General features: G+C 41.7%; 1 protein-coding gene across 1 annotated transcript in view; it reads left to right on the forward strand.

The window, feature by feature from the left end:
- Window positions 1-278: 278 nt before the first annotated feature.
- Window positions 279-12,609, forward strand: part of LOC104470174 (double-stranded RNA-specific editase B2-like) — a gene marked incomplete at both ends in the record, with an annotated part of 49,479 nt that continues 37,148 nt past the window's right edge. The window contains 2 exons of the mRNA XM_010085006.1: window positions 279-365; window positions 8,681-9,588. Of these exons, the coding sequence (XP_010083308.1) occupies window positions 279-365; window positions 8,681-9,588 (995 nt within the window). The remainder of the gene's footprint in view (window positions 366-8,680; window positions 9,589-12,609) is intronic.

Consider the following 12,609-nt stretch of genomic DNA (forward strand, 5'->3'; position numbering starts at 1 on the left):
CTGCAGTGCTCAGGCACCATGGCTGGGAAGCACAGCCAAGGAACAGTACAGGGGGGCAGAAACCAAGAGGAATGTGTGCTTGGTATTTGCATGTGCCAGCTGTAGTAAACGCATTGCAGTTCAGTGAACTTTGGTGGGACTGTAGAGTCAGGAAAAACAAAAAAGAAATGGACTTGCTAAGATGTTTTCACCTGAGCAAAAACCTGGAGTAGATCAGAATGCGCTAACAATATATTGATTTTATATGGTTTTTTTTCTTCTCTTCTCTTCTCTTCTAGAAAAAGTAAGCATACTGTCAACCTTTATAGCACCCTTTAAGTACCTGAGTCCTGGCACGACCACCATGGAGGATGAAGACAATTTAAGTAAGCAGTGTCTTTTCTCTATAAACAAATTAATAATAAAGTTAAAAAATAAAAGCTCTACAGTGTAATGGCAATTGTGGAAAGGAGGTGGATTTGCAAATATTGACAGATCATAAGCCCAGCCCTCATGTAAAATGCAAAATTCCCTGATGCTGAGTGCAAACATGTTCTCCAATCTCCAGCAAAGGAGGAGTTAGTCTCAGCTTATCTTCCCAGTTTTCCCTGTGCAGATCCTGGCAAGGGGGAGCTGTAAAAGATGTGTCACAATACACAGGAAAAACTTATTAGAAAAAATGAGATGTTTACACTTAGTTTTACAGGGCTGTGGAGTTCTTTTCCTGTTATTGTTACTTTATTTTACTCACTCGCTTTTCTCACAATCCCTAAAAACCATGACGTTGTGGTGCTGTGTCTTCCCCCTGTGTTTGTTTCCTCAGTTAAAAAGGGACTTTTGCAAAAGTAAAGACTGCAGGATCGAGCCATCTACTTAAAGTGTTTTTCTCTTTTAGTTCTGTGGTATGACCCAGAGAACAAAAATAAGTTAAAAAAAAAGAAACAAAATCCAGTTGAGAAGAGATGATTACGACGATTAAATAAACTAGATGGAACCCAAAAATCAGCCACCAGATTCTCTTGGGCCCTTATACCTGAACAAAATCACTGACACTCCCTGAACCCATGACTGAAAAGCTGGAGGAAAGCGCTGATGGGTTTGAAGGAGTTGTGAAGCCTTCAAAACACCACGGAATCTGGGAGTGTGCAGTTAGGACTGAATAACTCTCAGTAAGCCCTCCCATTTATCACCTAGAAGCCCTCCCATTTATCACCTAGAAGCAATTATTGCATGTTATCCAGCCCTGCTTATTGGCACACGTCTTGAATCATTAAAAAAGGGGAGAGAAGATTTCTGAACCAAATGAGCAACTCTTTGAGTTTTAGTATCACCTACCAGATGGGTTTCTTTTCCAGCCAGACACACGCTGACACGTTGCCCTGTTAGAGCCAGTTGGTGGGAGAAATGGGGGTTTTTTTCGCTGTTGTTGCTAATCTGCCTTGGTTTGATCACGGTGCGGCACCATGGGGAATAGCTGCTGAAGGAGCGAAGGCGCACAGCCCTCTGTTTTCTGCTACCGGGTACCACACGGACATCACACCATGCTGCTGCACAGGGACTGGCAGGTTTTTACATATCTTAGCAAAGGCAAAAAATCCTGAAAAATCCTTTAAAATTGGTCCCAGGGAGGCTGCATTTTCAGGAAGAGATATGAGAGGTACACACAGGAAACATTATGCACATGATGAGCTTGTGCAGGCACCTCCTGCCTAATGTTTCCCAAATGTGCTACTTAGTTATTTTTAGGTAATGTGGGAAGTTTGTACAAGCCAAACTCTGTAACACTATTTTCTTATTGCTACTGCAATGCCAAGACTGATTCCTGCCTGCACAGGTTTTAAAATAGCTCACACGGACAGGGTAAGCTATGCTTTCTGAAAGAGAAGTAGCAAATTTCACTGTTTTCAGGGTCATCCTGTCTCATCCTCTAAAACATACACGCCAGTGATAAGGCAGCAATGTGTTTCTTGGCTCAAACAACACATTTTAGGTGTTACTATTAGAATCTTAAAAAAAAAAAAAAAAGAATTAATTAAAAATCAGCCATATTTCAGTATTCACTTCGGTATAAGTGCCCCTGATGTCTATAGCACACATGTACTTGTGTAGTAAGACAGCATTTTAAAGAGCTTCTGTGATTTCCTCTGAACAAGCAAAGGAACCCTCTTCTGTGTTAACAATTTAACAAGAGCCTAGGAGAATGCTGGCAAGGTAGAGAAGTGGTTTGCTTATCCCTGTAGTTTTCTGCTCACTGAGCATCCTGTGAGCGTGCCTTTTCCCAGACTGTGCTGTATCAGTAGACAGAGTCCCACTAGCTAAAATGGATACAAATCCTGTTTCACATTCCATTAGGCCTTCTTCACAAAGAGAGCCATGCCAGGTTAACTACACATGCATTTGCAACTATTGATTATTAGCATATAGACACTATTACTGTGGCTTATGATCCATGAGCTAATACTAGAAAAATGTATCGGAGGCACTGTGCACCTCTGGAATAGGATTTTGGATTAAGTAGTCATTAGTCTCTGATTAAGACCTTATCTTGAACATGTGAGCGAAGGACCACCCTATTCATTCCCAGAGGTCAGTTGTAGCCAAAAATGTAAGAAGTGTCACACAGGATTAGAAATAGGAAATTTAGCTCTGTACACTGTCTTCAACATTTGCTGTTAGTGATGCATGGAGAAAAAGGATGTTTAAATGGGGATCCTTCACTTGGTATATCTTTCTAGCACCCAGCAAAAAATTTACTCAGCTCGAGTTTCCTTCCACCTGAATTGTCGTATTTCTTAGACATCAACAGACCTGTCTAGTCCTCTCTGGAAGCCCACTGATACTTCTGATCTCAACAACAGCCAGGAACAGGGAGTGATTTAGTGTGTTGTCAAAAAAAGTGAACCCTTTTATTGCTTCAAGCCTGCTGTCTTTAGTGCTTGGATAGCATGAAACTGTGAATAATCTTTCCCTGTTCTCTGCCGGCCTGCCTGCCTTTCATGATGTTGCAAACCTCTGCCTGTCCCTGATCTTTAGTCGTTCCATCCACACTATGCCGCGGTGTCAAGGCAGACTATCACCAGACACAGATACTTGCAAATCCAAGGTGTGCCTCTAGAGGAGCCTGTGATCCCTGGGGATCTCATGCAATGCTGCCGTATGCCCAGACTTGCAGACTCGGTACAGCACTTTTCTGCAGGTGCAGCACTTTTCTGCAGGCGTATATACCTCTGCCCAGTGTCTGCAGAGGGAGCTGACGGTGATGGTCCCCAACACCTGGATTTCAGACACTGCAACAATCTTCTGGGATGAATCCCAGCCCCAGATTCAGTGTGTTGAAGCATGTTCAGTTATGAGATGTTGGGCAAATTCCTCCTCAGGCAGCATGAGGCCCCAGAGCTTTTGATTGCACAATGTGAGATACAGCGGGGACCCTGCCTCTGAGAAGATAGAGAATATCCCCTTCCAGCAGTCACAGCCCCAAGCAGTACCACACAGAATCAACCCCCCTGTTTTTGTTTTGAAAACTGTCTATTGCCTTTGTTTGGATTTCTCTGATGCTTAAAGCTAAGCTATAGTCTGGTCCTGTTCAGGAAGGCATGTGCTTAAATCCATTTCTGCTTTGGGTTACACATGTTTTTTGCTGCATGCACTTATTTTTGCTAGCTTGGACAGAGCGCATTGGAGTCTGAGCATCATCAAAGTCAGGTCAGTAGGTCATTTGAATACTTTCCCTAATTGGTAAGAGCTGTAGAAGAAGTGCACAGATTTCACAGTTATTTCAGAAAATAAGGTGAACAAAGTAAAGCATCTTCATTCTGGAATGGCTAAAGGCAAGGGCAAGCACCTTTCACAAATTTTCCATCTTCAATTTAAGCAAAGTCCTGTACTTTTTTGCACTGGTAATGCTTTCCTTCACAGTGTGGTGTTACACACCAGTAAAGTCTAGTGGTATTGTTTTAAGCAGCCTGAACTCTGGGAGCTGGCATGGAGGGTTCAGCACCAACAGAGAGATCATGGCAGGTTTCTCTTACATTTGCTTCTTTCATGAAGGCTTAAAAATATGTGTGTGTGTTTTCATGTAAGAGCAGGACGAGTGATTTCTATTGTTAGCTACAAGTTTGTTGTTCCAAAGTTAAGAATATAAATCTAAAAATCCCTAGCAGAAGATTTCCCAATCCTTCATTATGGATTCAGTAAGTGTGGGAAATGCTGTCTTGCTTACAAGAGGAGACTGCCCTACCCTCCATTTGATGTAGTAGGTGACCTTGGACAAAGGTATCATGGCTCTGGCTCCTGGGTTCATACCTATTGCTTCTTATTTAAAATTTTCACTTTCAAGTATGCCAGGAATTATGGAGGTCAATGCTTCTAACCTCTGCAGTAGATGTGATGTAGATGGACAGCAAAAATGTACTCTACATAAGCAGGTCAAACAAGGGTTAGATATTAAAACGCAGAAAAATGAAAACTAGGTCCTACCTGAAAATGTGTTGGTAGAAATCTGGTGTTTAGTAAACATTTCTCAAGACAGTAACTTCCTGTGTCAGAACTATCAGTTGAATCAGGAGTTTGCTATACTACAGAGATTGCAAACTCTTTCTTTCGATATCATAGTTTTTCAATAATGTACTGTCCCTTGCAATTCAATAGTAAAATAGCCAAAACGAAGATGCCGCCCACCACCTCTCCTTTCCCATCCTCCCTGGAAGTTGGCTTGGCAGCAGAATAACCTTCAACAGGAACAATATTATCTCTTCAAATGTAGCGTGGAGTATCGGATGGCTAGTTCTGCAGAGCCCTTATGACCCAGAGACATAGGCAGTGTCATTATTAGTGATGCATTATAGTTCTGAAAAGCTCTTGATGATGCAGACTCTCTAGGTTAACTCCACTGTGCATAATGACCAAAAGGAGAAAAACATGAAAGAGCAGACAGAAGATTGAGGAATAGTGCGTAAATATATCTCACTAACTGCTTTCCTCTCTCCCATTCAATTACTGAAGCAAATACAAGATTGCAATGTCTCCTCTTGCTTGTGAAACTGCAAAAATCAATGAATAAAGTTGCCTAAGGAGATATTGCAGTGCGGAGGTGTGGTCTTTTTAGAAATCTTACACAATAAATTAGAAACTATTTCCAAAAAAATGTAATATTTTCTTTCTCCTTTTTTTTAACTCCTTCGACTTACAATTTTATTATTCTCCAACCTTTCATCATAGGAGAACTATATTTTATTATCTTTTTTTTTTTTTTTCCAAATGTAGAGAATGTGTTTTGGGGACGCAAGAGCAAAGATATTATGAGAGATAACAGGACTGAAAATGATCCACAGTTTTGCATTTTGTCTGTGTGTATCCTCCGTCTTACCTCTTTCCTTTTAGTGCTCTTCATTTCTCAAATTGCTTGTGATTGTTCTATTACAGCTGCTTACAGTATTTATCTTGTGTAGTTTGCTGTCATTTGCCTGCTTTGTCTGATTTTCACAACAGAAGTACACATACCACCATTAGAGAGGTAATCTCACGTCTGCTACACAGAGGTCTCATAAAAGACACATTTCAAAGACCTCCTATTTCAAAGATACCTGAAACTATAAAGTAATTTCACATTGCCCAGCAGCTGCCAGGTATCACACAAGTCCATCAGGCTCACGGACTTTCTGAGGCACTCACTGAATTTAGGCTGCCTCTGATTTACATGCCATGATGACTGTTTCAGGATCAGGTCCTCTAGACATCTAGCTGGCTGTAAGCATGCTTGCATGGATTTCCTTCGCTGTAACTAGGCCAAAACATACCATAAATACAGGCATGTCACCTTTGTGCACACCCAACATTGTCCAGTATCCTTTGTGCCTGATCTCTGGAAGTTTTACACTTGCATTTTTTTCACAACATCAGTGCAAACTCCCCGTTGGCCAAAACCTGAACTATGCAACTTTATGGACATAAATTAAGACAAACAAGTAATTTTTATTTTGCATTGCCATGTTTTTAGTTAACTAGTGCATTAGGGAGGGTGATTAAAGTAAGATGCTAAGGTCACACGTTCTTGTTCACAAGTCCGTGGTTCTCTGTGAAAGAAAAAACAGCTGGAAAACGACAATATGAATTATAAATACAAATAACCCCTTCGAGTTTTCCTATTCAGTGGTGCATAATCAATACAAATTCTTTTCAAACCTGAATATAGTGTGAAGCAAGAGCTATCTTTCTTTTCATGCTTCCTGGCTACAATATCATTATGTACCATAATTGGCTCTGTAAAAACCTATTAGGTAGGATGAGAGAGGAGGTGTGAAATACAGAACCAAATCTGCTTCTTGGTAAAAAGTATGTCTGAGTCAAAATACTTCACCTTTATTTTAAAAAAATGAATGCATCCAAAGAGGTGTATTCTGAGTGGGATGGAAGCACAGAAACAGTCGTGGTGGAAAATGGCTGGCCAAAGTCACTGCCAGGGTAAACAGAGCAAAGTTAAAGTTGGCATCTCCTTCCCTCTCAGATCAGAGCTTCCATAAATAGAGTTCTGAACTCAATGAGAAAAGACCACGTTATCCTTGTGTCTTAGTTAACCTGACCTTTTAAATGTCTTATTTCCAGAGAGTTTGGTCTAAGGATGTCACATGTTATACAGTTGAATGCCATATGATGAAACTTTTCTAGTATGTGTTTCTTTTTCTTTCTTTCCTCACCTGTCTTCATTCTCTCCCCTTAACTTCAGAAAGTAAAAATTAACTAGTCAGTAAGACTTTAATTTGTCATTTCACGTTCTGCCTCAGCAAAGCACTGCAGCAGATAGCTCTGCAAGTAACTTTGGTGAGACAGACACAGACTGGAAGCTCAGTGTGTGCTGAAGGCTTTTCAGGAAAGAGAGCCGAAAGACTCAGTCCTGCACATGGGCCCTCACACACGCACCTGAGACATGATTCTTGCTCATGTCCAAGCAGTGAGCTGCTTTCTGTGGAACAGCTTGCATAAATGCAGACTTTTCACTCTGATGGGAAGAAGTCCTCAGATATTTAATACAAGTGCAACTCATCAGGATGTAAAGGAGGTTTTTAATCGTGATGGTTCGTTCCACATAATCTTCTGCAGGTTCCTGTGCATCTGTCATCCCAGCCTAATACTGGGCTGCAGCAAAGACACAGTGCTCCAGCAGAAGCTCCTCGATGCATAGCCAGCAGCTCACCCCTTACATCCTTGCAGCCAGCTTGTACATCAGGGTAGGGAGGAAACCAAATAAGGCCATGGCCCTGCAGAAAGTGAGAGGACCATTCCCTGTCCTCTGAGGACCACAGGGACCTTCTTTGTGCTTGGGACTCATGCAGCCTGCACAGGTGGCATCCTTGTGGCTGACAATAACCAACCATGGGAAAGGCTCCACACTCAGTGCTGTTTGCAGTACAGCAGGCAGCCGAGCAGGGCTCTGCTTAGAAAGGGATCAGGTGCATCGCTTCAGGGACGGGTTGTTTCACGGGTTGGTTACACTCGTGTTTACTTCCTCAGCTTGTCTTTGCCCCAAGCAATGCACAGGAGGACTGGAGGATGTATCAGAGATGCAATACATTTAAACTAACTCATCAGAAATGACAGAAATGTTACAGGATGCTTATTTAGACAGCAACACATTTCCTGTCTCATTCAGGACATCAGTGAGATGGATCTCCGTTCTCAGTCACGCATCTGCTGTAGCAAAGAGCACTGCCTCGCAGCATGGGTGTTACACAAGCATAGTTCAGAGCAATGTGTGATTCATTGGCTCAACAACAGTAGAGCGCTCCCTCCACAGCTCTCAACTCATTTCATTCCCTTCCTGGCGCTCCTGGCAGTCACTCTCTCCCATTGCTTTTCATTGCATAGTTCATTTTTTTTATTTATTTATTTTTTTATTATTATTATTGCTTACATAGTTCATTGTTTACATCAGTAATTACTCACATCATGATGCTCTGGCTTTTCCTAGTCTCATTTAGATTTATCTAGAATTTTTGCATTATTAGTTGTTGCTGATGCAGGAGCTAAGAGTATCTACAATTGAATTTGACAGAAAGACTCTCTTATTAAACTGGAATCTGAGTCCAGACCAAATTATTGTTTCAAATGCTAGGAAGGTCTGTCAGATCATTTCTTAGGCTGGATTAATGACGTTAGCAACACAAGAGTCTATGGTATGGGTAGGCCTGGTCAATGTATACATTGCAAATACATTTTTCAATCCATTTGCCCATTTTTCTGTTTGTGAATCATTTGTGAATCATTTTTGATTTCTAATAATGTGTTCATAAGCATTCATCCATATGGATTATAGAAAAAATCTCAGCCTAAGGTAACTTTGCAAACTATTCACTTTTTACTAGTAATTATCCAGTATGAATGCAGTAGTTCATTTAAGTCACATAGCATCAATTATGCTTCATCTTTAAATGATGTAATCTTTTATTAAAACAGGATGCTAGTGACTAATACAAGTAGAACTTTAGGGACAAGTAAACATTCAGGACATGCAGAAAATCTACGCTATAAATATAAACCAACCATTATACAGATATTTGAAGCAAAGCCCCAAAAAGGGCTGAGCAAGGATATCTGTCATTAACTTTTTTTCTTTTTTGGCTATTCTGCCAGCCCTAGGCATAATGTCAGCTACTGTGATGACAACCGTAATGTGAGGTGTTTTTTTTTTTTTCTATACTGACAGGTACCAGCAGTGCAGAAGTAAAGGAAAATCGAAACATTGGCAACCTGGAGGATCATCCAGTATCCTCTAATGAGAGGGCAAGAGGGGGAACACCTAGCAGTAAGAGAAAAAGACCCTTAGAGGAAGGCAATAATGGCCATTTCTGCAAACTCCAGCTCATCTGGAAGAAAGTCTCATGGTCAGTGACGCCAAAGAATGCTCTGGTTCAGCTACATGAACTTAAACCAGGTTTACAATATAAAATGGTTTCCCAGACAGGTCCAGTGCATGCTCCAGTCTTTGCTGTTGCTGTGGAAGTAAATGGACTCACGTTTGAAGGGACAGGGCCCACAAAAAAGAAAGCCAAAATGCGTGCTGCGGAGCTAGCTCTGAAGTCGTTCGTTCAGTTCCCCAATGCCTGCCAAGCTCACTTTGCCATGGGGAACTGCATCAACCCATCCACGGACTTTACTTCCGATCAGGCAGACTTTCCAGATACTCTGTTCAAGGAGTTCGAACCATCTACACACAGCGAGGACTTTTCAGTCTATAACCCCGTTAATAACGAGTTGCTTTCCACTGCTTATCGACGTGGGCGCTTACTCTGCCATACGCTGGACTTAATGGGCCACAGTAAGCAAAACAAGCACAAGATGGTCTCCAAAGCGGAGATCGAGAAGAACCCAGTGGTGCTGCTAAATGAGCTGCGGTCGGGCCTGCGGTACGTCTGCCTGTCAGAGACCGTGGAGAAGCAGCACATCAAGAGTTTTGTGATGGCGGTGCGAGTGGACGGAAGAACATTTGAAGGCTCAGGACGGAGCAAGAAGCTGGCCAAGGGTCAAGCGGCACAGGCAGCCCTGCAGGCCCTCTTTAACATTCGGCTACCCAGCCACATTCCCAGCAGGAGTAAATGTCACCATTTGCCACAGGTGAGAGCTCCTGGGTAACCACCACCACGTTGGAGGAACTCTCGATGAATGGGATCTGTATTGCTGTAGCTGTTGTTGTTCTGCCAGGTGGTTTCTCTGATGTTATAGCAAGTGCTGTCCCACAGAAAAGCTCTTTTCTCATAGAAAGAGCCAGATGCCACAGGCAAAAGCTTGAAAATCATATCCTGAAATTATTGGGTGCAGTTTGCAGCCCTTTCCATAGGAGGCATTGATGAGAGGGCAAAATGTGGGGGGAGATGCCAGCATTTCAATTTGCTAGAGAGAATGATAACATTGACAAAGGCAGAAGAATCAGGTCATTCTGTGGTACTGCATCATTCTTTAGAGAAAGGAGCCCATAAACAAAGGGATGCCCATATCCTCCTTTTAGAGTTAACTTTTGATGAGGACAGTGCCATTCAGAGGAGACAGCTATGACCAGGAATGTGCCTGTGTCAGAGCAAACTCTCCAGACAATTCTGCCACTAGACAAGTTAAGGATTTTTGTTTGTAGGCTTACTTTTGGGTTGGTTTTTTTTCTTTTCAAATATGCCTCCAACAGCATGAGGGATAGTGAAAGTTCTGAAGTTTTCCTGGAACAAATGTAGAGATTACTGCTGTATTCATACAGAAAATGTAGATCTGAGGTACATACTTAACACATCAAAATTTGATAGTTGGTCATATGCCAAAAACCATCTTAGCATCGCTCAGACTTGTGTCAATTTTTCAAGTTCAAAGGAAGACAGGATTTGCAGACATTGGGAGGCATTACATGGGTTTAAGTAATTTCTTGATTTGTTTGTGCTATCATAAAAGGTTTGATCCACCAGCACCAGGAGGTGATCTACTGCTACAAAGCTCCCTTTGTGAAGGGAGCTGTTAATGTCCAGGATTTAATGCAAAGCACTGGGAGCGCTAAGAGTCATTCTGCTGCTGGCTTGCTGTGAGACCCTAGGCAAGTCATTTAAATCCAATATGCCGCTAATAAAATGAGCATATTACATAAAGGAACACTTCAATATCCTTAAGTAGTGTGTAAATGCAAATTGTTAGTAGCAATTCTCATTTACATTAGTAAAGATGTTCATTAGATGTTCAAGGAGTTTGATAGGAGATTAATCCTTTAGGTGATATGATTGCCTTCAGGATCCAGGAATTACATTTGGTGACCCAGAAGTTTTCTTCCTATGTTTCCAGAAAGGAAACATGAGAAATGTAAGAAATTCTAAAAACCATCATAATCCTCCATCTTTTCCTTTTAATTCTGTTTTGTAAACTCCATGAACCAGTGGGATAATACCATAGTTTAATAATAGCAGTGATCTTCACAGAGTGCTTTGCAGGCATTTTGGAAGCCTTGGCCAACCTGGCAGTTCCATCCCCCTAGTCCTCCTCTATAGTATGAATAGTTTTAAATGAGAAATCTATGCTGTTTCCTGCTCAAATTAATTCTGGTAAAAAGTAGTTTGTTTTGATGAACATGCCTATCCTTCCTCCTGGAAACCTAGCACTTGGATAAAAAGTAAGAATCTCTAGTCCTGTCCTGCTGGCTGCTTTGCTGCTCCCAGTGAACTTTGCTGGGTTGGTCAGCATTTAAGTACCATGCATTCATCAACCGATAGTTTGCCATGTTCTGAAACTGCACCACAAGTACCATTGCCTCAGTTCCTGAACTCTCTGAAATACTCCCTGGTTGCTTGGCTTCACACTCATCTTCTACCGGAATATCACATCTTACCTGGCTCCCCAGTTGTTCACTAGACAACACATTCTTCCTGTATATTCTGTATATTCCTTTTTTTATGGCCTTTTCTCCTTTCTGTAGACTTCTTCCCTCTTTATCTTCTTCTCTTCATTGTTCTGGAAGTATAAATGTCAGTGAAAAGGTGTCACTGAACTTTCTCTGCCAGTATTTTTTGAGTGGTTATGTATTGTCCAACTAAAAGATTACTCAGGCACTTTTAATGCCAGCATTCAACACATTAATTTGAGAGATAAGCCTTAACACTGATTTCTGCTGACCTCCTTACTAGCTTCTCTCATCAATAGGCATAGCAGCTGCGACACTCAACCCAAGTTCAAAGTTCCACTGACTTCAACTGGGCTATAGCTTAAGCATTAAATCCAGAAGCATCTTTGCTTGTTCTTGATATGTTTTGCAGTATCTCATCAAGTGACTGTCTCTGCCCACTGCTTCAGTTAGCCCATCTGGCTGGTTGGTCCGTCAAAGCGGTGGTAACTGTACTGGGGAGAGTGTAGTTCTCATTGAGCTGTGGTCAGAGCCAGCTGCTCCAAAAGTTGTTTCAGCTCTTTCTCATCTCCCTGATCTTCTGTGAATCACATTTTCAAGGACACATTTCAAGCCATGTTTTCAAACCTATTTCTACTTAGTAGGCTCAGCTTGGTTTGTGTCCAAAAGTTTTTAAAAGCAGGAGAGCACCCTGAAAACCAAACAGCTTAAGGATAAAGTTTGAAATATTAGAGGCCTTTGATTTTTTCACAGAATAAAGAGTATTTTTTGTCCTATCCAACCATTCACTCTTTTAATGTGCTTCATTGTATTTGTTAGGATATCAGACAGATAACTCGTTGATAGTAGGGACAGGCAAACAAGATCAGCTGTAACAGTTTTACCTGTATTTTGAGTATTTTGTAGAATCTGGGACTGTGTTTATCTCTGGGGTTGCCCTTTATGAAGAGTATTTCAACTTGGCATGTCTCTGTCCCTGCTCCCCTTGCTGTTATCAGTGGTGTTAGGAGGCCAGAATTTGACTTTTCCTGATTACAACGTGACTGGAAACAGGAGAAGCCAAAATATGGTAATACTCGTAGTCCAGTTGTGCTGAACTTACAGATTTCACAGTGTCCAAGAAAGTGTCAAAAAAGTTCAAATGTTCTTGTGAGCTGGGCCTCCTGACTGTTGACATTTCTGCCATGCTCATCAGGGCTCCCATGGGACCGGGGTCCCTCAGCTCACCCTCAGGCATGCCCTCAAACCAACAACCACTTTTCCTGCTG

The sequence above is a fragment of the Pterocles gutturalis genome, unplaced genomic scaffold (assembly GCF_000699245.1).
Source record: "Pterocles gutturalis isolate BGI_N339 unplaced genomic scaffold, ASM69924v1 scaffold26150, whole genome shotgun sequence".
NCBI classification, from domain to species: domain Eukaryota; kingdom Metazoa; phylum Chordata; class Aves; order Pterocliformes; family Pteroclidae; genus Pterocles; species Pterocles gutturalis.